The sequence below is a fragment of the Cetorhinus maximus genome, chromosome 22, assembly GCF_964194155.1.
Source record: "Cetorhinus maximus chromosome 22, sCetMax3.hap1.1, whole genome shotgun sequence".
NCBI lineage: Eukaryota > Metazoa > Chordata > Chondrichthyes > Lamniformes > Cetorhinidae > Cetorhinus > Cetorhinus maximus.
This window is the reverse complement of record NC_135900.1, coordinates 20,115,275-20,142,135: the sequence shown is the minus strand read 5'-3', so window position 1 is coordinate 20,142,135 and position 26,861 is coordinate 20,115,275. Positions and strand designations below refer to the sequence as shown.

General features: G+C 41.3%; 1 protein-coding gene across 1 annotated transcript in view; it reads right to left on the bottom strand.

The window, feature by feature from the left end:
• Positions 1 to 26,861, bottom strand: part of LOC144696524 (leucine-rich repeat-containing G-protein coupled receptor 5-like) — a 128,511-nt gene that overhangs the window by 75,525 nt on the left and 26,125 nt on the right. Inside the window, exons 2-3 of the mRNA XM_078567918.1 lie at positions 11,070 to 11,141; positions 6,906 to 6,977 (exon numbers count right to left, since the gene is read on the bottom strand). Coding sequence (XP_078424044.1) covers positions 6,906 to 6,977; positions 11,070 to 11,141 — 144 coding nt within the window. The remainder of the gene's footprint in view (positions 1 to 6,905; positions 6,978 to 11,069; positions 11,142 to 26,861) is intronic.

Below are 26,861 nucleotides of genomic sequence, written 5' to 3'. Positions count from 1 at the left end.
CCTCCTTACACAGCAATTTCCAAACCCATGACTGCCATCATCTAGAAGGACAAGGGCGGCAGGCATGTGGGAACACCACCACCTGGAAGTTCCCCTCCAAGCCACTCACCTTCCTGACTTGTAAATATATCACTGTTCCTTCACTGTCGCTGGTTAAAATCCTGCAATTCCCTCCCTAACAGCACTGTAGGTGTTCCTACACCAGCTGGACTGCAGCAGTTCAAGCAGGCAGCTCACCGCCACCTTCTCAAGGGCAATTAGGGGTGGGCAATAAATGCTGGCCTGGCCAGCGACACCCACGTCCCATAAATGAAGGAAAAAACGTTGTTCTCCTTGGAGCAAAGGAGATTGAGGGTAAATTTGATAGAGGTGTACAAGATTATGACATGTTTAAGAAAGGTAGACAAAGGAACCTGTTTCCATTAGCTAATGGTACAAGGACTGGGGGACACAGGTTTAAGGTTTTGGGTTAGAGATGCAGGGGGGTGTCAGGAAAAAAATTCTTCATGCAATTAGGGTAATAATCATTGCCTCCACGGGTGGTGGAAGCAGAGGCAATCAATGATTTCAAAAAGAAATTGGGTAGGCACCTGAGGGAAATAAACTTGCAGAGCTATGGGGATGGAGTTGGGGAATGCGATTGGTTGGATTGCTCTACAGAGAGTTGGCATGAACTCAATGGGCTGAATGGCCTCCTTTTGTGCTGTAATAATTTTTTTGGCTCTATGACATAAGCCTAGAACTTTCCGTTGCGACATTTTGCAGCTGCTCAGCTATTTTCTGTGCCTTAGTTATTCACTGTTCAAAAACCTGAACCCTTTACTTCCTCTAATGCAGCACCAACGAGGGCAATGGAATATTTCCCCCTTTTCCTCTTCTAGTTTTATCCTCCGTTCCTGAAAGAAGTGACTCATGTGGGGTTACATTTCTTCTGGTATCTTTCTTCAGAGGCAATGCTACATGTGTGAAGCTGGTAAACCAGAGAGAGTATGATCGTCACACCCATGTTTTATTCTGGTTTCACTCACATCTGCATTTTTCTTCGCTATTTTGCACTCAATAGTGAAATCTTGCTGCAAGTGTGTAATTTTGAAATTTATGATTCCTGAGAATTGAATTTTATTAGTGGAAGTTACATTAAAAAAAAACTTCCAATTATAGTACCACCTGGAGTAACCCCATTACATTTTTCAAGCAGTGAATGACCTAATTAACCAGTGTAAATTGTCACAAGTTTGTTCATCCAGCTGTGCAGAGCACAGTTTATGTGAAAAATAGCTCAATAAAGAGGGAGTAATGCCAATTTGCTAAGAGCTACTGTATTTCCAGGCACACATCCATCATCTTGTGAAAGGAATCAGGCTAATCGAACAGATCTCTCTCTCAACAACACTTAAGAAGTATTTAGATGAGCACTTGAAACATCATAGCATACAGGGCTACGGGCCAAGTGCTGGAAAGTGGGATTAGAATAGATAGGTGCTTGATGGCCAGACATAATGGGCTGAAGGGCCTGTTTCTGTGCTGTATAGCTTTATGGGCAGGATTTTCCGGTCGGCGAGCGGGGGCAGGGCCCACTCGCCGAAGTGTAAAATGATGCGGGGTGACGTCAGGTGGAATTCCCGACATCACCCCGTGTCATTTCCATTTTCAGGTCAGCGGAGGTGCAGCTGAGTCAGCTGTGCGCCCGCCGACCTGTCAACGGCCTATTGAGGCCATTGAAAAAGTAATTAAGATTGTTAATGGACCTGCCCAACCAATCTTAAGGTTGGCGGGCAGGCTGGGAGCCCTGACGGGCTTCAGAAAAAGCATGAAACCTCATCCATGGGCGGGATGAGGTTTCATGAGGGTATTTAAACCTTTAAGTAAGGTTTCAGTGAAACTTATGGACATGTCCCAATTCATGTGACAGTGTCACATGAGGGGACGTGGCAGGGAAAATTCTTAAACATGTTTAATAAACGTTTTAAATAGGAGCTGATCTCCCTGAGGCAGCACTTAGCCTCAGAGATATCTGTGCACTCCCGGCTGAGGGAATCCCCCCCCCCCCACCCCCGCCCGCACAGGGAGCGCATCGTGCTTCCTGGCGGACGTCACACTGGGCGGGCCTTAATTAGTTGACTCTTTTTCCCTATAACTAATGATTACCTCCTCTTGACTACAAATTAATATATTGTACACGGTATCTTTTTAAAATTTTAATAGTGGTTTTAGCAGTTTTGCAGTAAGCTGCATCATATTTCATTTAGAACAAAATAAAGTAGTTTTATAATTGTGGTTGGAAATTGATTAAACACATTATTAGAGTGCAGTCACATTACCATTTTACTAGTTTTTTAATTTAAAAAATCTTTAAATACATTTACGGTTGATGTGTATAGTAAATAGTGATTGACAAAAGTTTTCCCATGTTAAACTTATATCAAACTGTACTTTAAAAAAATGAAATGTAATTAATGTACTCTATTGTGAAAACATTAAATTTGAGCTTTGCTATGTTCCATTGAAATATGTTGATGTTGGTTGTCCTCAGATTGGCAAGAAATGCAATATTCACTTTACAATTTTATACACCTAGATGCATGCATACACATAGACCTACATGCGCACACCCATACATATCCATTTATCACTGTTCAAAATGATTATCCAACAGGGTAAATGAAACAAACATTCTACTGACCACCTACATTACATAGCAGGAGACTGGAACACAGATGGGAGTTTTAAATAATACATCAGTTATTTCTCCTAGCCTGAACACATTCAAATTGGTACCAAGTATTACCGTTTAATAACCTTGCTGCCATTTTAATTGTATTGCCATACAATGCTCCATCTCTGTAAAACTCTTCATTTCATTGTTCTCCAAGCCTGAATATCAATACTGGGGAAACTCCATTGTGGGGAGGGAACTTCAGGTACCATTTTGTTTGCTGTGTTTTTATTATAACCCAAGATTTTCCAGTGTCAGCATCACGTGAACATTACTTACTGATGTACATATTGAGAAATATAATTTCCTCCCTTGTTCTTTGCAATGTAGATGTTTTCCTGCAAAATGAGTCTTGTGCCCAGATTTTCCTCCTGGGGCTCATAAAATGCAAGTCAGGCTCTTTTGCTGCTTCCAAAATGCACATCCGACTCTTGATTGACTTTGACTGGTATATTCATGTTTTCAAACAAGATTCAGGTTTGATGTGTAGTTTGTGAGTTGCACTGCAGTGTGGGAGAAGTGTGGGTGCGGAGCTGAGTTGGTTAGAAGGCTTGCTTCAATTCTTGGGGACAGCACCTCAGCTCCCAACATTCTTATGCCCCTAAGCATCACCCCGTCATCTATCACCATGCCCCATCATAATCCCCATGCCTCCTCCATGCCTTCTTATAATCCCCATGCCCCCTCATATCCTCATGCCCCCTCATATCCCTATGCCCCCTCATATCCCTATGCCCCCTCCAGGCTACTCCATATACCCTCATATCTCCCATGTATTCTCCATAGCCACTCACCCAATATCCATTATGTCCAATCCTCAGGAGCCATGCAATAGCAATGGTTGCAGATGAAAAAGAAAACTTGTAACAATCTAATAAAACTCTCATTCAAAAATTTGTCATTGATAGTTCAAAGAAAAAAAACTGCTGTTCCATAGAAAAGAAGTTCATTCTTCAAGTGGCCGTTAAGTTGTGCAAACAAACAGCCATGTATTCAGGAACCACAGCAAAGGCAGATTATGTTATTACGTAAAATTACCAATCACTCCTAAGCAGCTGTGTCAACAGAGCTGAGTACTCCACTGCTTTTGGAACTCAGCCAAATGTTCATAATAGCTATGCTATCAAAACATTAGCTTTCAGTCCCATAATCCTTAAAACTGACAGGTTTTTCATTTCCATTTTAAATCAGATTGCCTGTCAAAAAAATGGAGTGGAGCAGGTGGTTAGTTTTTTTTAACATTCAACACCAGGGCCATTTTTTTCAAAGTGAAAGATATCTGAACATTTAAATCTCAGTCCAAAACATGACAGAAGAGTTCCCAGCATATTTTTTCTACAGTTTTGAATGCATTAAGGAACTTTCTCCTTTGGGCAAAGTACTGTAGTACATGTCAGGACTTATATAATGCTGGTCAATGTAATGGTCAACTCACCTTTGCAGGACAGATCCCTATGATCAATCATTACATTTAAAAGCCATCTACATAATGAAACTTCGAATAGTGATATTTGAAGTTGTCAAACATTTAACACTTACCTGTCAGAATGTTCTAGAATCCTCAGCAGACTTCCCCCAGTGGACATGAATTCTCCAAGGATGCGTATTTTTCTTGGCCTTCCAAAGCCAGCACCAGCATGCACAAATAGCTTGGGGAAGGAAATTGAAATTTCCTATGGTCCTCGCTATGGTGACCCCGACCTCAGAAGAGGTGCATGCGCATTTTGCATCCAAGGCCTTCCCAGCCTGCGAAAAGGCCACACTAAAATGGTGCGGGATTGGGAAAGCAGAGGGAAATTGTTTTCCCAGCAAAAGAAACCTAAGTTCAGCATTTTGCAACCTGCTTCCCAACTCCATTGGGAGATGAAAACTGGCCCTTGGCTTTCATCCATACTCCTAGATAGAAAACAGACACTTATAGACAGGATTTACCCTACTTCTTTGTTTCTCATCCTCTTGTACATTGATGTGCACATACACAGCATGCTTTATTTGAAAGATAGGGCCATCAATGATGATAAACCTTGGGTGTGAGATTTTTCAGTCATATATGGATAGTGTTGCTTCAAGCCACAATCTTGTCAGTTGTGGAGATGTGAAACTATCTGATAATGGTGATAACTTTGTAGCACAATTTACCCACATGAGAAAGCTTTCAAACAAAGATAGCAGTATGAAGACATCTGTTAAATAGCAACAAAAACACTAAAGCTACCAGTAAGCATAAGTATGCCTGAAGCTATGTATAACATGCCTCTGATGAATTATCTGCAATTTTCTATTGTTTTTTAACCAAGCCTGAACGTTACCTTGTTTTCTCTTCTGTCCTTTATCTTGTTCCCCTCCCTTGCAAATAACATCTACAGTGAAAATGCACTTAGCTTATAAGCCCAAGGGATAGAGAGGAGAAAGACTTACAGTTATAAATTGCCTCACCATATCTGTCAGAAATGTTCCGAAATGTGCAGTGACTATTGTTAGGTAATAAAATGCCGCAGCCATTTTTATACACAGTAAGATCCCATAAATGATAATGACAACAAGCACCAACTTGTATTTATATTGCAATTTTAATATATTAAAACATTGTAAGGTGCTTCAAAGGACCATAATCAAACAAAATTTGACGCTTGAGCCTAAGAAGGAAACTAAAGGGCAGGGTTTAAGTAGCATCTTAAAGAGATATTGTTTTGGCAGCATTGGGTGAGGAAAGAATGTTGTTGTTTTTTAAAAAATCTTTAACAACCACATAAACTAATAAAACAGACAGATAGGCTCATTATGACATCTCAGTTCAAGGATAGTGGACATACGTTGTCAAAAGTGAGCCAAGCCTTACAGAATCTTTCCCTAATTGCCTTTGTTCAGAGGGAATTTAAGAGTCACAAGTAGGCCAGGAAAGCAGATTTCCTTCCCCAATGGGTTTTTACAACAATCAGCAATGGTTTCATTGTCATCATCAGAGTTTTTTAAAATTCTAGTGGTGGGATTTGAATCCAGGTCCACAAGAATTATCCTAGGTCTCTGGAATATTTCCCCAGTGACAATACCACTATGCCACAAACTCTCTATGCTCTGATGAGCCAAGTGATCAAGCCAGATGTCCTGTTTTGGGTGGCTCTGTCTCATGAATTTAAAGAACTAGTTTTGCTGATAGTGTGAAAGTGGTAGAATTATTGCATAATCGTGAAGGGCTCTGGGTAAATGAAGCTGCCAATACTGCCATTGATGGAAACTGCCAAACTGGCATTTCACATCATCTGGCCCTGCTTCTCTTTTTGAATAATTTCTTAACTTGCATTTTGGTGGAAGGATTAGGATTTGTTCATGGACATTTGTAGTCTGAAATCGATTAATAAGATTTTCTTCTCAAAATTTTAAAAGCATGGAAGAAAATATATGTTTTTTTGGAAAATATATGCATATCCATGCCAGCCAGGCCTAGGCTAATTCCATATTGGAACAGCACTCCCCTTATTTAAACAAACTGGGGGATTATAGGATTTAGTGAGATTTACCGGTAAAAATAACTTGAATAAAACTGAATATTAAGCTGGGTGTATAACGGGCAGCCTTTGTAATATTGTCTCAGAATGAGCGTCTTAGGCTCCCAACTGCTATTCTTCATTTGCTGAAGTTCTGGTCCCATTGAAATTCCCTAGTGGAGGCCCAGCATTCCCCACAGGGAGCAAAGGGAACGGATCAGCAACAGAATCACTCGTGGCTGGTTTCCGAGTGACGTTGGCTTAAAAACGGGTCCCTAGCTTTCTCAGAAAATGCTGGAAAAGCTCGGCAGGTCTGACAGAATCTGCGGAGAGAGAAACAGAGTTGACATTTCGAGTCCCTATGACTCTGAAGAAGAGTCTGCCGAGTTTTTCCCAGCATTTTCTGTTTTTGCTTCAGATTTCCAGCATCCGCAGTATTTTGCTTTTACCCCTAACTTCCTCAGTCAGCTCCCGCTATCTGACACGGTGGAACAGAGGAGTGGGGCAGAAAATATTTTAAGATTCACCCTAAACTTAGAAAAGGAGAAACATCTGGTTCGCTTTTGCTGTCTAATACAGCTTGGATACCACATACGAAGTAGGAGTGCAAGGCAAAGTCGGAGCACCACTGCAGGCTAATTTTCTGTTCCGTCACTTACTTTGATGGATTTGCTTAGCAATATTCAACACTAGTATCTACTTACAGCGACTGGAGACTCTGCAAGTCCTGTAGCGCCTTTTCGGGAACCGCCCCCAGGCAGTTGTTCTGCAACATGCTGTTTATTTGGGAAAAAGGAAAGAGAGCCGGTCAGAACACCCAAGCTTAGATTCTGTGCTGTTTCCTCAAGCTACAGTTCATAAAAAAGTTTTTATTTATTGCAGTTTAAATTGCAAGTTTAGATTTTGATTCCAAAAGCACAAAACCATAAAGATTAATTGATGGAAAATATTTCACTGGCAGATATACAAACAAGGCCATTAACTGGGTTTTACAAGAATAAACATTTCTGTTGAATTGTGTATGTCTGCCTTCGTTTTGTTTGCAAAGTGGTGGCTTAAGTTAAAGTTTGCAATCTCGTTTGAAAGACTGACAAAGGTCGCAGCAACTGTATATCTACTAATTTTTTCACCTGTATGAAAATTAAGCGCAGCTCTCCTAGGCATTCCTGAGGAAACTCTTAGGCATTTCCGTTGTCTGTTGATGTTATCTTGCAGAATAACATTTTGATTTCACTCAGTAATGCTGGTGCTGTGCTGAGAAGTTAAACAAAGCACCAAGACCAAGTGTTTTCTGGTTTGAGCCGATGTTGAAATAAGGGAGAGCAGTGGTTGGTGCATTACTTATCAAACACAAGTCTGTATTTGCCATGGATGCAAATCTTTTAATTTGCAGGAGAATGTCAGGACTGAACATCATTCTGACCAGAGTAAATTTGGTATTTTGTAAGCAGCTATTTCAGTTGAAAGAGAGAATTGCTGTTCAGAAACAATATCAAGTTGACAATTAGTAGTTGCTAGAAGTCCCCAAACCCAAACGAAAGTCACTTGTCCAAAGCTAAGCATGATGGCCCTGGTCTGTGAACTAGTTGAACTGTTAAGTTCTAAAGGCATCTGATAGACAAAGGTTACTTGAGCTGACAACGCTATCAGCAAGAAATACCCTTTGCAAAGATATTATTGAGACGTGCGGCATTTCAGCATTCTGATTGATATTTTAACTATCTCAATTTTTTAAAATAATGGTGCTATTGCAGCAAGCCTTTCAATTTGCATCAATTAACAGTAGTTATCTATTCTCTCAGTTCTTGTCAACTAGCAAAATTAGATTACAAAAGCTAGTTGCTATCGTCCAATCCTCCTTACCCGCACTGGTCACTTAAACTATGAAGAAAAGAATAAATGGTTTAGTGGTTATATGCATTACCCAATGTGGTATTGAAACACACAAACCAGGAAAGGCCAAGATTTGATTCCAGCATTTATGCTGGGTTAGCTGATAATGTTTGTAGCCCTGATCTTATTGGAGTCCAATGTAATAATTGGAAATTTAACGTGGTTGTTCTACTCTCTCATCATTGTAAAGCTCTGTCCGTCAGAACTCTCTGCACGCACACTTAAAAGCACTTGGGGTCATTGCTGGCCTCTGACTTGTCTGCTGATTGAGAAGGGAGGACCGAACAGTTAGCTCTTTTTAAAATCAGTAAAACAGAATGATGATGGTAAATACAGTCCAGATGTCAGCCCTGACTTAGTGGTTGCATTTACACCATTCCACAGAGAGAAGCACATAATCTATGCTGACGTTTCAAGTCAGTGCTGGGACAGTGCTACAGTGTCTGAGGCGCCATCTTTCAGGTGAAATGTTAAACTAAGAGTGGGCTATCCATTCCACTGCATAAAGAAGATAGCATTGTTCTAATCAGGTCAGTTGGTTAAGGATAATGCTGTAGCCAATCTTTACTCAGTCTTACATTTATTTACAGAGTGAAACATTATAAGCATACAACTCCTAACTCAACTACACCACTATTCAATACGTATTCTTCATATGTGTACAAGTGAAACTCCAATTAATGCCCACCACATGCATACAATTAAACACAATTAATATACAATTAACACCCATGGCACTATTCAAGGAAGAGCAAGGGAGCTCTTGTAGTGTCCTGTTCAATATTTGTCCCTTGACTAACATCATTAAATCTCATTGCTGCATCTAGGATCTTGCTGGACTCAAAATGATTGTTACATTTCCCTACATTGCAACAGTGCCTACACTTCAAACATACTTTATTGACAGTGAAGTACTTTTGGATATCTTAAGGTTGCAAAAGGCTCTGAACAATTGCAAGTTTCTTTTCTTTTTTCACTTAAAAATTGTTTTTACAAGGGAGCTGATGCACTTGTTACTGGCATGAACTAAACATGAGGTGGGATACCTTTTGGAGGTGCTCACTCACACCAATACAGGCCTATGTTTACAGCTTCATAATGCACTTGGCACCAACAAGACCACAGGGGACTTGCAGCAATCATTGTAACTCTAACTTGGGCAGTTTACTGATATTAGAATCATTGCCATACTTTGTTGTTGGCAAAGTGGGAGGCCTTAAACTTCACTATTTATGACCAGGGTTCAGTGCTTAGACAATCAACAGCTAGATCTGAAAGTGACAAACATCACATTCATCGTCAATCTCAACCGAAAAGGCATTTTCCAGCATAAATTATGTGGAGATACTTGTTCTATTGCATTTTAGAATTTATCATTGAGTTATTACATTTACCTTACAGCAAATTCATTTGGTATTCTTGGGATAAGGTATGTTAAAATATTTTTAAATTTTGTATTCTGCGCTCCCTATCTGCAGGGATTTTGTTTTCTTTCACTGTATAAGTTGATAACCCTGGCTATAAGCATTTTGTTGTATAAACACCTTTCAGTGGAATAAGCTGATCAGTCAGCAATTACAAAGGCCCTCCCGAGATTCCTTTTTCAACTGATTTGTGGATCTTTCTGTAGGCAAATATTTGCTGCATCAACCTACACAACAACCGTTACTGCAATTCAAAAGAATAAAATGTATGTGCCATATTTTGGCATGTATCTCAGGGAGGAAATAGGCCCTATATAAACATACGTCTCCTTATTTCCTTTGTTTTCATTTGTACGAAGTTATATTGAAAAATGTCAAAGCTTAACTCACTGGCTGCAATGGAAAGTCAACCCAATGCTTAGTTTAGCCAGCGTTGTGATGGCTTTGAGAGATCGTACAGTCAGGAATATTCTCACCGGGATTTCTGGGCAAAGCCTGAACGGTTCCCAAAATGCAGCCCACTTCACCACCTAATGAACAATTCTCTTCACACCTTACCCCATTTCCTTTGCAGAAACCAAATACATTCTCTGTCAATAACCATTTATTTTGCAAAGGCGCCTTTCTTTTTCATATCTCTCATGGGGAGTGTGAGTACTAAACTTCTCTGTCCCTAGGCAATATGGATTACTTTTTATTCAGGCAAAACAAACATTTCCTTAATAGGGAAAGCAAAGACGATTAATGAACAAAGCTCAAATTACAACATTTTCTCTCAGCTTCGCCAAACCTCTGTAGGAGAAAATACCCTGCATTACATGTTCATTCACATTGACATTTAGTGGCTATTCTCTACTTTATTGCTTTATTACATAATATGCTGTTCTGCTCTATAACCATTACAAACATATACAATGAAACTGGAGATTTCAGATGTTTTTGAAAGATCTTAAGAAATAAAATTGGCAGTTTGGTATTGATAGTGTCAAGTCACACAACAGAGTCAGGTTCTTAAGCTTAAACAATCTTTAATACATTTTTCCAAAGCTGAAGGTCATTTTTTATGTGATATTTTCACCCAGTTTTATGAGGAAAAGAAAAAACAGCGCCTTAATTCAATCACATTACAAAACATAATATTAACCCTGAAAATATCAGTCAATAAAAATGAAAGTTCCTTATCCTCTGTTTACCTCTCCAGCATTGCATTGGAACTCTGGGCCCAACCAAATGGGCCAATTAAAATGGCCTAGTCTTCCACGGAATAGCATCAATGGTCAGAAATGTTTTTAGGATGTCAACTTTTTTGATGAAAGGTAAATTGCTAATGGGACATGTAATCTTGCAGCTAAACCTTTCATGCACAGTTGATTAGGGTAACAGTTTCCCAATGACCGAGTTTAATTCAAGCAGTGTTAACGCCTTATGAAGCTGAACACAGTGTTCTGCATGACTTCAGATAATTGGTGCATTTTTTTCTTCATGCTTCGGATAAAAAAACTCAATACCTAAACAGCAAAAGTTTCAAATAAAGGAAGAGTTTTTACTCACAGGACTTTAAGATTGTAAAGACCAGCAAACGCTCCCATGGGGATGTGTGTCAAGTCATTTCCTGCAAGACGCCTGCGGGGTGAAAGAATAATCAAACACATTTTCTTCATGTGGGATTAATTTAGAAGCTAAGAAACACAACACATATATAGAGAAATAAGGATTTCCGTTAAAAAGGCTGTTTACTGGAGAATATCTCTTTTAATTAAATTTTGTCACGTTAATCACTTCTAACATTTAAAGCAAAAAAAAGTATGAATTTTCATTCACAGAACTGCATTTTGTACTTTTATTAGTTATTAAAGGAAATTAAAATCGTAGCATTCACAATTTTTAGTTTTTCAAAGCAATAACAGGAATCATAATGGTTGAAATAAAGAACAGGATGATCAGTTAGTTAATGTATTTCCACATTCATTAATATACATTGAACACATCAACTGTTATAAGTATTGATGGTTTTGCAGACATGAACATAGAGAAACTGCTGTTTATCCACATGATGTGCAACAATAGGTTTTTACATCAACTTCTCCTTTGGTGCAGTGTAAATTACAATCTATGTTAATAACAGCACCCTTGTGTTGAAGTGCAATATGTTGTTGGACTATAACTTCTAGGACAATTCCTTTCTTCTTAGGGGACCTTTGGGCTGGAGTCTCCTAAGTGTGTCTTTCAGTAAAACTGTTGTAACTAGTTTCTTTCCTGCACTGCAGAGACAGTTCCACAACAAAACATCCGTTACACAAACACCTATTCTGGCTGTGGAGCACCCTTGCTCATTTGGGAAAGGCTTATGCGGGCCACTGTGTGATGGCTTGGTATGAGTGAGTGGGCAGTAGTAAGACACATGTTGTGCAGACACAGGGTACCTCAAATGGAGCGATCCAGTTCCGAACACTAACATCTTCACCTTGATGAGCAGGAAAAAGACTGATCTCTATATCTCAAGCTGTCACAATACAGTAACCACTCGAACCCTGTCAATTTACAAACAAATGGTAGTGTTACGGACAGGGAGGAGAAATAAAGTGTAACCCCCAATTCCCTTCCCTTAATGCCCGGATTCAGTGCCGTTGTTTTGGAAAGGTAGATACGTGTGTTTCTAAGCCTCCCAGCAGCAGACTTTTGTGTGTTTAAAAATAACGAAGGTTATTTATTTACGCACTCACCCCAAAGATCTAAACCTACATCAGTCGCAAAACAAACACTCGAGAAAGATACAATTAAAGAAGATACTGCACTTTTATAAATGTGAAACTGAAAGAATAGTTAACAATTCAAGTGTTTGGCTTGTTGTAGGAGTTCAGACATTTCAAGCCTGGTAGAGAAAGGAGTCCTTTTTCACTCTTGGATTGTAGTTCAGTTGAGTGCAAATAGCTAAAGTCAGATATCTGGATTGTTGCGGGATTCCCTCGAAGAAATGAATGTTCAGTAGGTCGCAAAGCTAGGCACTTGTGGCTTTCGTATCAGAAGGTCAAATTTCTTTACAGATGGACTTGAAGTTTTGAAATCAGGCTGGGAGGCTTTTAAAGACCTTACAAACTCACAGTTCTTAAAAGGAAAAGATGACACTGCCTTTTCTGCAGCTGGTGTTGCTTGCGATGGTCTTCTGCTCTAGGTCTTGGATAAAACATATTATCTTGAGCCTGTTTCGCCCAAATGACCAAGTCTGGTATCAACCAACCAGAATAGTTTGGAAGTCCAAAGCCATCACTACTCAAGAGGAGATAGATGGTGGTCTTTCACACTTGTGGATAACTGGTTTCGTCAGCTCTCTTTTGTTGAATTGCAAACTTGAAGACATACAGCCTAGAGATCCATTGATTCTATGTTTGGAGTAAACCATGAACAATGGCAAGTGTGAATCCACAGAGGGGTGCTGTCTGGATATGCCGCTTCCAGGGGGATAGCCTCACCCAGGGTGTTTCAATTAGCACTTTCTGGAAGCTTGACACTGTCTTTGTTGAATAAGCAAAGGTCACCTGATCCCTATGGTGGCCATCTTAGCTACCTTGTGAATGTCCATTTTAAAACATAAAAGGTAGTTCTAGACACTGCCATAGGAACACAAACCATGTTTGAAGTTATCAATAATACACGTCTTCACTGAGCATGATGCATCTATGCCACACGGGAAGAAAAATGATATTCTGATTGCATTTTCTTTTACATAGCTTTCATGTGTCTTGGCTCACCTTCTGCACCTTGTCTTTAGTGGGTTCTGAAGATGCATGGCTGGGTTTAGTGAGATTTCAAATTTGAACTTGTCCCTGTATTCTTTTAGTCGGTAATTCTGCACTGACTTGTATTTTCCTTGTGGTTTTCCCAAGTGCTGTTTGTCTTAGGGCGTAACATCTCCCTCTTTTCCTACACCTTGGAAATGGACTTTCCCTCGATATGTCCCACGTTCTCTGGGACACTACACTACTGTCCTCAGCTGGCAGCCCACCTTCTGCTGCACTCCCCTGTGACACTTCAACTAGATGAAACATCTCCCTCACTCTCTGTTTGTTTATTTGGGAAATTTCTTGGTCCTAAGTTAAATTTGAGAAGAAGGTTTCTGCCAACCACACCTCTGGTACATTTCCTTCAACCTCTGCTGCTTTTAGGCTCGTTCCTTTGCTTTCCTCGAGCCCTGTCAATGGCTACTTTAAATCCTGCAGGTTCTACCCTGCCCTTCTTAAATCTTACAAGCTCTAACCTGGTCCCTTCTAATTCCATTGGCTTTCCTTTAGCTTCCGTGATACCCTAAATGCTCTATCGCGCTACCCACCGCCCCTACCCCCAGGATCCTTGAAACTTCCCCAGCCCTCTGCAGCTCAGCAGAGTTTTGCTGGTTCCCATCAGTTTCCCCACTCTCTGTGGACTGTTCTGGACCCTCTGGACACAATACTGTGCTTCTGGTTATGTCATTACCCTGGAATAGGTCAACACCCCCTCCACCCCACATTGGCAAGTTTGGAATGACCCCGACCGCCACTACCACAGTAACCAATTTATTCTGCAGGTAAACCTTAACTAAAGGAACCTTTAAACATTTGCCAGTAAGCCCTTCTGCCAACACTGTGGGGATTTGTTCTGCTTTCAGGTAGCATCTCTGCAACCTTTGCTATGAGTAGAACTTGAAAACAGCCAGAGCCCCTGAGGATAGTTATCTCTGGGATACAAAAGGAGTAATTTTTGCTTTAAACATAAAATCCCTGCAGATGTCTGGATTGGTGGTCGTAATATTTGAACACAAACTGATCACTTTTGGGTCACAGTTACTGGTTTGGCCACTAAGCCCCCTGTTGGACGAGCCTGGTAAAGGCAGCAATTTTATTTAAATGGACAGATTTCCCGCATTGAAAATACACAGGGCGGCCTCCTGCTGGTTTACCACCCATGTTCTTTTAAAAATGCGAGACTGATCTGCTATAACTACCCTACCCTCCTTTTCTCTGGAGCTTTGTTTCTGATTCATCTATCTTCAGCCTATCTCTCCCTAGCTTGTAGGAGTTACTAAACCCAAGTGTATGCTGAGTTAGGGGTTTGTGGGTCAATTCATAGTCGCTGCTACGATAGCCGCTTCTCTGGTTTTTGGAACCCTTTATTCATCAATGTGGGTTTTAAGGTTAATCAGGGACAGTTTTGAACTCCTCTAATAGGATTATTTTCCTTAATCCATCATACATGTGGTCAATTTTGAGAGCTTGCACCCACAAGTCAAATAGGAAATATTTAATTCTTTCCAATTCAAGGGAGGTTTGAGTGAGCTTTTTGCGAGAACTTCCAAACCACTGGTGTTATCTTCTGGCACGAAATCATAAGCGCTCAAGATTGCACTTTTTGCCTGTTCATAGCTTGCAGAGTTGTCTGCAGGTAGCATGGAATAAACCTCACAGGCTTTCCCTATCAGCTGACTTTGCATTAGGAGATTCCAAACCCTTGCTGGACACCTTAATCGATCTGTCAGCTTCTCAAAGCTGTGAAGAAGGTTTCAACATCATCTTCTTCAAATGTGGGTATTAATCGGGAATACCTTAAGAAATCAAAGCTCATATCTGGGCTAGGGGTCTCCATTATGTAAAGACAACTTTTTCCTAACCAGCTCAATCTGCTATATCTCACTGTCATTTTGTGTTTGCAATTCCTTCTCCAGCTTCTACAGCTGGCAGGCTTGCTCTCTCTCTCTCCCTCTCTCTCTCGCGGACCTCTCTCTCTTGGAACTCTCTTACTGCTGCCTTTCCAGTCCTCCTTTCTTGCCTGAAACTCTAATTCTCCTGGGTGAATTTTGGCTAAGGTAGCCTGCCCTGTTTGAGTTTTAGACCTTCTGCTGGTTCTCCAATTCTGGGGTGAGGGCCAGATGCTCAGCCAGCCAGCCAGCATCCTTAGTGCCTCAGGGGCATCATGCCCATTTTTTTCAGATTAACTTCCACCTGATCAGCTATTGCTTTAAACCGTTCTATTGTTCGGGCTGCTAATTTCTGCCAGGTTAAAGCCCCCCGTTCTACAAACGATTTTGCATCAAAACTGGTCATGCTACTTTCTAGTGTTAATACACAAAATCTGCTTTTGTAGCGAGGTTTCAGAGAAACAATTTCAGTCAATGAACTTTCCCGTCTTGCTTCCAAATTATTCTTTGAATGTCAAATTCATCCCCTATTAGTCCAATTGGTTCAAATCCCAGCTGCAGCAACCAATTCTGTTAATGACAGCAGCAGATAAGTAAAATGAAATTCCCAATTCCCCTCCCTTACTGTCTGCAATCAGTATGGCTGTTTTGGAAATGTAGATATGTGTATTTCTAAGTCCCCATTTAGCATATCCCCCACTCTACCATGACCGTCAAGCTGGGGATCAACCCTGGTTCAACAAAGAGTGCAGGAGGGCATGACAGGAGCAGCACCAGGCATACCTAAAAATGAGGTGGCAACCTGGTGAAGCTACAACACAGGACTATTTGCATGCTAAACAGCAAAAGCAGCAAGTGATAGACAGAGCTAAGCGATCCCACAACCAACGGATCAGATCTAAGTTCTGCAGTCCTGCCACATCCAGTCGTAAATGGTGGTGGACAATTAAACAACTCACTGGAGGAGGAGGCTCCACAAATGTCCCCATCCTCAATAATGGGAGGGGGGCCCAGCAAATTAGTGCAAAAGATAAGGCTGAAGCATTTGCTACAATCTTCAGCCAGAAGTGCTGAGTGGATGATCCATTTCAGCATCGTCTGGAGGTACCCAGCATCACAGACGCCAGTCTTCAGCCAATTCAATTCACTCTATGTGATATCAAGAAATGGTTGAAGGCACTGGATACTGCAAAAGCTATGGGCCCTGACAATATTCTGGCAATAATACTGAAGACTTGTGCTTCAGAACTTGCCGTGCCCCTAGCCAAGCTGTTCCAGTACAGCTACAACACTGGCATCTACCAGGCTATGTGCAAAATTGCTTAGGTATGTCCTGTACACAAAATGCAGGGCAAATCCAACCTGACCCATTACCGCTCCATCAGTCTACTCTCGATCAGCAGTAAAGTAATGGGTGCGGTCATCAACAGCACTATCAAATCGCACCTGCTTAGCAACAACCTCCTCACTGACACCCAGATTGGGTTTCACCAGGGCCACTCAGCTCCTGAGCTCATTACAGCCTTGGTTCAAGCTTGGACAAAGGAGCTGAACTCCCAAGGTGAGGTGAGAGTGGCTGCCCTTGACACCAAGGCCACATTTGACCAAGTGTGGCATCAAGGAGCCCTAGCAAAATTGGTGTCAATGGAAATCAGGGGGAAAAATGTCCGCTGGCTGGAGTCATACCTATTGCTAATTAAATTCTGAAGGAATGAGACTGCATACTGGTAAAATATTAAGCTGTCAGTGCAAGAGAAGTTGTTTAGCAATTATTAAGATTTATTGTGCTGCTGAAAATTCAGTTACATGTGAATGCACCTACCATTACCAGAAGGAAAAATACAGTAAAAATAGGGAAATAATAACATTGTTCTGAACTGGCCTTGTAAACCTTAAAATGGGAAATAAGAATACTGGTCCAAACTGTTTTTTCCTTCTGGGTAACATTTTCTGCTGTGGTAATAGGTAAGGAGAGCTAAGTACTGCAAATTTAGACCATTACAGGTATTTCAATGTCAACCCTATTGGCAAGGTACCAGTGGAGGAACAGGGCAACTTGGACCACAACTTCTAAATTTCCACATTTATCTGTACATAGGTATACGGTGTTCTGGAAATTACTGTCCAATTTATGCCATGCCATTAACCTCACTTGTTCCAAACACAAATTCAGGACTATTGTGTTTCAACTTTATTCCTGACCTTAGTGCTGTCTGGAAATATTCTTTGGAGATTGATCAGCTGGAAGAATTTATCCACAATGCTGCATACAGGAATAAACCAGAAGCATCATGCCTAATTGTAAATGTGAGAGAAACCTAAAAAATAGGAGCAGGAATAGATCATTCGGCCCTTCAAGCCTGCTCTATCATTCAATATGATCATGGTTGATCCTCTATCTCAATGCCATGCTCCTGTTCTCTCCCTATACCCCTTGACACCTTTAGAGCCTACCAATCTATCTATTTCCTCCTTAAATATATTCAGTGACTTGAGAATTCCATAGGCTCACCACCCCCTGAGGGAAGAAGTTTTTCCTCATCTCAGTCCTAAATGGCCTATCCCATATCCTGAGATTGTGACCCCATGTTCTAGAATCCCCAGCCAAAGGAAACATCATGCCTGCATCCAGTCCGTCCAGCCCTGTCAGAATTTTATACATTTCAATAAGATCCCTTCTCCAGTGAATACAGTCTTAGTTGGCCCAATCTCTCCTCATATGACAATTCTGCCATCCCAGGAATCAGTCTGGTGAACCTTCTCTGCACACCCTCCAAGGCAAGTATATCTTTTCTTAGGAAATTAATATTACTAAAAAATACAGTGCTGGAGAAATTATTGGGACTGAAAGCCAATAAATCTCTAGGGCCTGATAATCTACATCCCATGGTACTAAAGGAGGTGGCCATGGAAATAGTGGGAAATAGCATTGGTTGTCATCTTACATAATTCTGTAGAACTGCACACAATACTTCAGGTGTGGTCTCACCAAGGCCCTGCACATCTGCAGTATGACATCCTTGCTCCTGTACTCAAGTCCTCTTGCAATGAAGGCCATTGTACCATTTGCCTTCTTAAATGATTGCTGCCCCTGCTTTCAGTGATTAGTGTACAAGGACACCCAGGTCCCTTTGTACACCAACATTTCCCAATCTATCGCCATTTAAATAGTACTCAGCCATTCTGTTTTTTCTACCAAAGTGGATAACTTCACACTTATCCATGTTGTAATGCATCTGCCATGTATTTGCCCACTCACTCAACTTGTCTAAATCGCCTTGAAGCCTCTTAACATGCTCCTCACCACGCACAGTCCCACCTAGTTTTGTGTCGTCAGCAAACTTGAGATTGTTACATTTGGTTCCCTCATCCAAATCATTGATATATATTGTGAATAGCTGGGGCTCAAGCACTGATCCCTGTGGCATCCCACTAGTCACCGCCTGCCATTCCAAAAAGAACCATTTATTTCTACTCTCAATTTCCTATCTGCTAACCAATTCTCAATCCATGCCAATATATTACCCCCAATCCCAAAGGCTTTAATTTTGCACACTAACCTCTTAAGTGGGACTTCATCAAAAGCTTTCTGAAAATCCAAACCACAATCCACTGGTTCTTCCTTATCTATTCTGCTAGTTATATCCGCAAAAAACTCCAGTAGTTTTGTCAAACATGATTTCCCTTTCATAAATCCATGTTGACTTTGTCTAATCCCGTTGATAGTTTTTAAGTGTCCTGTTAACACATCCTTTATAATAGACTCTAGCATTTTCTCTACCACTGATGTTAGGCTAACCAGTCTGTAATTCCCTGTTTTTCACTTCCCTCCTTTTTTAAACAGTGGGGTTACATTTGCCACCCTCCAATCTGCCGGGACTGTTCCAGAATCTACAGAATTATGTAAGATGACAACCAATGCATCCACTATTTCCATGGCCACCTCCTTTAGTACCCTGGGATGTAGATCATCAGGCCCTGGGGATTTATCGGCTTTCAGTCCCAATAATTTCTCTAGCACAGTTTTTTTTAATAATATTAATTTTGTTCAATTCCTCCTTCTCACTAGATTCCCTAGTATTCCTGGGAAGTTATTTGTGTCTCCCTCCGTGAAGACAGAATTAAAGTAGTTGTTTAGTTGCTCTGCCATTTCCTTGTTCTCCATTATAAACTCTCCCATTTTGGACTGTAAGGGACCAACATTTGTCTTCATCAATCTTTTTCTTCTTGTATACCTTTAGAAGCTTTTACAGTCTTCTTTTATGTTCTTTGCAAGTTTACTCTCATACTCTATTTTTCCCATCTTAATCAATCTCTTGATCCTCCTTCGCTGAATTCTAAACTGCTCCCAATCATCAGGCTTGCTACTCTTTCTAGCAACTTTATATGACTCCTCTTTGGATCTAATACTATCCTTAATTTCTTTTGTTAGCCATGGTTGGGCCACTTTTCCTGTTGTGTTTTTGTGCCAGAAAGTAATATACAACTGTTGCAATGTATACATTCATTTATTAATTATTAGCCATTGCCTATCCACCATCATGCCTTTTAATGAAGTTCCCCGATCTATCTTAGCCAACTCATACCTTCATAGTTCCCTTTGTTTAGATTTATAACCCTAGTTTCAGATTGGGCTACTTCACTTTCCAACATAAGGAAGAATTCTATCAGCGTGTCTGTGCGCACTGAGGATAAGACACTTAAACATTTTTCATCTCTGCATTATTTATGAATGTTAATTTTCTTTTCTGTTTCTGTCCTGGATCATCGTTTCTGTTATAAATTCCAGTAGCTAGACCAAAGGGGCTATGTGCTTTTACTTCAAAGCTACATTCCTGTGGCTTGTAGTCCATTTTTCAACCATTAGTTGAGTGACAGACATGTTAATGTGTCTGCTGGTGGCTTGACTTTATTTAGCTGTTGTGAATTGACTGGTTGTGACTGTCAATGGCGCAGACTCCCTGTGTACTATAATTTTTAAAAAGAAATAATTTGGAGGCACATTAATCAGTGATGTTTTCTCCATAGATTTTATGTTGTTTCATTATTAGCTGTTCCCAGGTCCTTAGAATGCGATTATGCTACAGCTACCAATCTCAGTTTGGTATCTTCTTTATACTGCCTGGTGAAGATTTGGCAGATGCAAGAGAAAGTTCTGCTCATACACAGAGCTCCACAGCTGACCATTATCTTATAAATACATTGAGAGTGTAGTCAAGAGTATCCCCATTCAGTGTATTTAAATAAGCTCTGGGTACATTGATAAAATTTGCACTGGCCCTTCTGAGCTTCTGTGAACCTGATATGACATTTCCTTGGAGCTGCACTTTGTGGAATGTTAACCCAAAGGGTATGAAACTACATTTTCTAGCAGGTCTCAAACTATCCCAATTGGTGTTGGGGTGGACATTCACATTATCTCAGTCATTTATCTACATGCCTGGAGCATGTAAATCCATTAATCCATTCACTGCAGTATATTTTATGTTTGGAACACATCATTCACCCACAGGGTGAACAGGGCTTTTAGGCTAACGATAATGAATGTTTACTGTTTTGTCAAAAGCATGAAGGATTGTGACCATGTGAACTCTTTAACACTTAGTTCCTTCACACAGCACTTGTGTATTTTAAAAAAAAATTTGCTTCCTCTCCATAAATATGCAGTGGCCATTTTGAGAGTGTAACTTTAAGTATGTTAAGTACCCTTGTTAGGTCACTTTATTCTGTTAATGAATTTCTCAGATTAAAAGAAGGAATTGCATTTATATAGCATCTTTCAGGGATTCCTGATGTCCCAAAATGCTTTACAACTAGTCAACTGCTTTTGGAGTGTAGTCACTGCGGTAAATTAGAAAATGTGGCAGCCAATTTGAGTGCAGCAAGGTCCTACAAACAATAATATGAAAATAACCAGATAATCTGTGTCAATGATGGTGATTGAGGGGTAAATACTGTCCAGGACACCCTTGCTCTCTTACGTAGCTGAGAAGCCAGTAACCTTTCAGGTCAGAATTTGCTGGCTTGTGGCACACTTGTGGTGCCTAATTTTAGTTCGCTTTGCTCTTAGCCTGTTTAATTACATTGATACTTTGTGTGGCAAGTTGTTGAATTTGTGAGCTGATGTGTCACCACGAGGGAAACCTGGCATCCGGGTCCTTACTGAATGGGCCAAGCAACTGTGTATCTCCTTAATCAATCAGATTGAAGGATTGTGAAATTAATAGCACAAGGTCTGAGAAGGAAGTGTAAATCATTGAATGTTAATTCAAGTCAAATCCAGTACAGAAAGAGAAATATAGAGAGGAAAAGAGTGGTTTAAGAGAGAGAGAAAAAAGACAGGAAAGAAAAGTAAAACAAAAGATTACATTTTAAATTTCACATTTTTAAAATCTCCAGCATTTAAGACCTGAAGGAGAGAGACTCCACTCTTGTCACAGTTAATTTTCAGTGCCAGAAATTCATTGACGGCAATTAGCACTTAGCATATCATTGAAAGAATCTAATCTGGCTCCAATAAATATATGCAGATCTTAAATTGCTCCAAGACAGGCACCTTGCAACACTTCCAATCAGCTCTAACTTTCTAAGTTTAGTTTATATCTGCCACATACAACAACTTCAAGCCATTCTTTATATTTCAATAGCAAGAAAGACAGTGAGATGCTGTTTGGGGAAGTTAACGGTGAACAGTGCATCTTGGACATGCAACTTTTTGATTTCCTATCAAAATAGCAGTTTAAAACCAGTGCAATAAAATAATTTGGAATATCACAAAGTGCTGAGCATGTAATCATTGGTGTAATTTCCCCCCCTTGATTTCTCAAATACTACAATGCGACCAGTGTTTGGGTATCTTGTGAAACTGAATTCAATCAATACGTTAAATATCTGACGTTGGTGATTTGTAACATTAAAATCTTATTTTACATCAGAGGCAGGTAGGAGAATGGATGGTTTAATGATCCAGATGAGCTTGAAGAGTTACAAGATGTACATTTTAAAACAACAATTAATTAGCAGCATAAAGTACCAAAGTTTCAGTTCAGCTCCCAGTGCAACGTTTATGTAACAGCTAGTAGCATTTCAGGCACAAAAGTTGGACCAAGGTAAGCTATGGCTTTCGACCAGAAGTAAAATGTCATCAGACTGGCTGGCTATGGACAATGCCTACAGCAGACTTGTTCGAGACAAGGTGTGAGGTCCCTTCTTATCTCAGTTGCCATTTTTCCTGAGGGCAGACTATAGAGACAACTGAAGACTGAGGGCTATCATTACCTGAATCTGCTCCTGCGCGATCAAGCTGTAATGCAGGCCTCGAATATTGTTGAAAAGAGGGACATGTTGCCGAAGCTTTTCATCTTGCACTCATTAGGACAAACACAAGAATGCCGAATTTCAAATTCTTCTGTTTGTCCTGATGAGTACATGATGAAAAGCTTCAGTGACACATCTCTCTTCTCAGTAATATTCAAGTTCTGTGCTACCAAATGTCTGTTTGTAATACAAGAGTAAAGAGACCACTTCCAGAACCCAACGTTGAGTTCTGGAAGAGGAAAATAATATTCCTTACAGATATATTTGGTTAACAGATTTGTTAAAAAAAAATACTTGTGTATGTTAGGGTGCAGTTAAACTACCACTTTCACACCAAGGCAAAATATTTTGTCATGTGCTTTGACATGAAAATGGCTGTAAAATTGTGGAGCCGGCACCTGAAGGAAGAATTATGGGGTAGACTTCCATGACCTCAGGCAGACACAGCATATGGTAGAAGAGGGCTGTTTGTGGAAGTGCATCACTTGCATCCTGGTTCAATGCCTGGTATGGCTTCCACCGTTTTTCTTCAGGTCAATTTGAAATATGGAAATCAAGACCCTACATTCGTTGGAGGACCCCAACACAATTTTGAGGTTACGATGGGTGGAATATGCACTGTGTACGAATGAATGCTCCTGCTGACTCTGTCCAGGCCCATCCCCTGCAATTCCCCCTCACATTCCACAGTGGAGTGAGTGGAATTCCTACCTCCCCCCCTCTCCCTTCAGCAAGCAAACACCTGAAAAACTACTAGAGATTATGGAAATGAGGCTTTTCCTCAGGGACTTCGTGCAGGCAGCACAAGCAGTCCTTCTGCTTCCTGCCTGAAATTTGCTCATATTTAATATCTACCGCAATAAAATCAGTGGTGGTGCCGAGGGATATTTACATTGTGAACTTGGGTACTGGCTGGCGTATTTGTGAATCAGACTTTATTCTTGAACATTCTTTTCATTCATTCTCGCCATGTTGGTGCCACTAGCAAGTCAGGCATTTGCTGCCCATTTGATACAACTTGCTGGTTTGCTGGGCTGGTCACATAGGAGGGCAGTTAAGCATCAACCATGTTGATGTGGACCAGATCACGCAAGGATGACAGGTTTCCATCCTTAAACTGATATTTAGCTTTAGAGTCACTTTTTTTTAATCCAAATTGGTACCAACTGTGCTTTTCTTAAAACCAAATTCAAATTCTTCAACTGGCAGGATTTGAACACATTCTCTGGAATACTAATCCAGGCCTCTAAATCACTAATGCAGTAATATAACCTCTACACCAAAATACTGGCTGTACTCGCTTGTAGGTATTTTGTGGGCAAAAAAATCAACTGAAGATTCAATGTAGAACACAGAAAACAATGACCACAAAATTTGGCTCCATAACGTCCAGCTTTTTGGCACGAAGGTTCCAAGATGGTGTATGCTGCACACGTATACATTTCTGGTATGATCCATGTGGATGCCATTTTGGTGAGGGCAAACTGTGATGTTAATCATCTTGTAACGCTGAACTGACACTGACGCTACCATTTGGAGCTCAACATATCAAACTATCACCCTCTCTTAATCTCACAATTTGAGCACACATTCAACAGCAGGATGGAGCCCTTCCCCACCCCCTACTGCTATTTAAAGGGATCAACTACTATTTCGGGTTAGTTGTTGATTGATTTCTAGGGTTTGTTGCTGCAATTGTTGAAGTGTTTGAAAGTTCTAGTGTTCTTGAAGGTTGCTGCATGAGCTGTGCTGATTTCGAGGATTTGACACTAACTCTCTGCACCATGGTTGCAGTGGTATAAACTTTGAACCCAGTACTGTTAACCCTTTGAACGAAAGCATGACACGAGCAAAGATGATACAAAGCAGAACAAGCTGTTGGAGAGATGGTGCAAGAGTTGGGGAAGGCTGCTCAGCAGGAGGCTATATCTGCCCTGGGTGTTCAGAGAGTCAGCAGCTCAGCAGCCTCAGGAGTGCCACTGCCAGTGGTAACCAGTGCTGAGGCCGCAGGATGGGGGCACATCGATGGCTGGGCGCCCTCAAAGAAAGGTAAGTGAGGCCTGGAGTGGGGGAGGGTTGAGGGGGGGGGGCGCGATCACTGAGGGTAGGTGGTACCTGTGCCACTGGAGATGCACCTCCATGGGTCATTGGGTCCCAAAAGTGCACCCCCCATCCTCGGTGCCTGATGGGTGGATGCCAAGTTTCGGTGGATGGTCTCCCCACATGGTGGTAGCACCCCCTCCCCTGACATGGGCAGAATGCCCACAGAGGCAAGAAGAGGCCCTTAATTGGCCACTTAAGTGGCTGAATTGGGCACCCAGTAGGTGGTGTGCCTGTCAGTTTTCACCCCACTGGCAAAATGGCATGGCAGCGGGAATACATCGGGCAGGGTGAGGCAGCATTGCTAGTGGCTGGGAAGGTGACCTTAGTTAGGAACTTGCATGTGTCTGGTTCTTTCCTGGAACAGGGAATATTTGCAACAACTCCCAGTTTGCCGTCCACTGTTTCATAAAGGAGGACACTGAGGCTCTGTATTTCAAGAGAGTTGAATACATTTCATTCCCTTGCCAGAGAGAAGCAGGTGAAATAAATATGCACCTTCGCAAACATTGCAGGTTTCCCCATGGTGCAGACTGCCAATGGCTGCACACAGGTCACGTTGCGGATGCCACATCCCAGCCCTGAGATGTACCACAACCAAAAGGGATTCCACTCTCCTAACACTCAGCTGGTTATGGTGCGACCACACAGAGCGTATCATGCAGGTCAATGCCGGGTATCCTGGCAACATTCACGATGTCTTCCTCTTGCTGCAGTCCACTGTACCATCTGCAATTCAGCCACTATGATAAACTGGGCAGTGGATACCGGGTGGCAAAGGTTATTCACTGACCGCATGGGTCATGACTCCAGTGCACAACCCACCCACTCAAAATGTGAATAGGCAAACCATTGGGGTCCTTAAACAACCCTTCCACTGCCTGGAGGAGCCCTGCAGTGCTTGGCACGGTGCATGTCAAGATTCATGGTGCTAACAATATGCTGCACAACCTACCATTACCCTTGCAGCCAGCTATTTGGCATATAGCGGAGGAGGAGGAAGGAATGAGGTCCCCAATACATTTTCTTTCTGGCTGGACTGTCTGTGATTGAATCATCCAACAGCAGCACATCAATTCCTCATTCATCAACCATCCCATAACTTACTTTCCCTCTGTTACTGACCATCATCATGTTCACTTGGCCACATTGCAAAAATAAAAGCCACCACAAAGTAAACATTCTGTAGTATAAAGGGTTAACAGATGGGATATGCTAATGTATGATGTAGATGATCGTGTGTCACTGACATCAGTCAATCATGTGTTAGACTCGAGAGAGAGAGAGAGGTTGGAACACCATACCTAGGAGCAACACGCCTACTCTGTAACCTGTGTAGATGTAGCACCAATAAACAAGCGTTAAGCAGATACCAGAGTATGACTACAGTCTGTCTACTAATCGAGTATGATGCCTAGAGTCCATAGATAGGACAATCTCAGACCACATTCCAAACCAAATTTATAAATGAATTAATGCCATATTGCATAGAAAATTCAGCTAATCATGCATCTGCATTCCCTTAGTGCCCATCTTCCATATGCCTCTGACTGCCCTAGTGATCCTACATAGTGTTACCCCAGTGGCTACAGCATGCCTGGTGGAAGTTTGCTGACTGGCAGCAATGGGGAGGCAGGAGCGTAGTGGTATTGTTACTAGACTAGTAATCCAGAGACCCAGGGTAATGCTGTAGGGGCCTGGAATTACATGTAGGCCAGACCAGGTAAGGATGGCAGATTTCTATCCCTAAATGACCTTAGTGAACCAGGTGGGTTTTTACAACAATTGACAATGGTTTCATGGTCATCATTAGACTTTTAATTCCAGATTTTTATTGAATTCAATTCCACCACCTGCCATGGTGGAATTCAAACCCAGGCCTCCAGAGCATTACCCTGGCTCTCGCGATTACTTGTCCAGCGAGAATACCACTGCGCCATTGCCTCCCACCCACAGCTCCACCCAGAGTACATATTCAATAAAATATCTAGAATTAAGAATCTAATGATGACCATGTCGATTGTTATAAAAACCAATCTGGTTCCCTAATGCCCTTTAGAAAAGGAAATCTGCTGTCCTTATCTGGTCTGTCTACATGTGACTCCAGACCCACAGCAATGTGCTTGACTCTTAATTGCCCTCTGAAGTCATCTAGCAAGCCACTCAGTTGTATCAAACTGCTAAAAAAAATGTCAATCAAGAATGAAACTAGGCGTACCACCTGGCATCGGCCTAGGCACCGGAAACAACAATGGCAA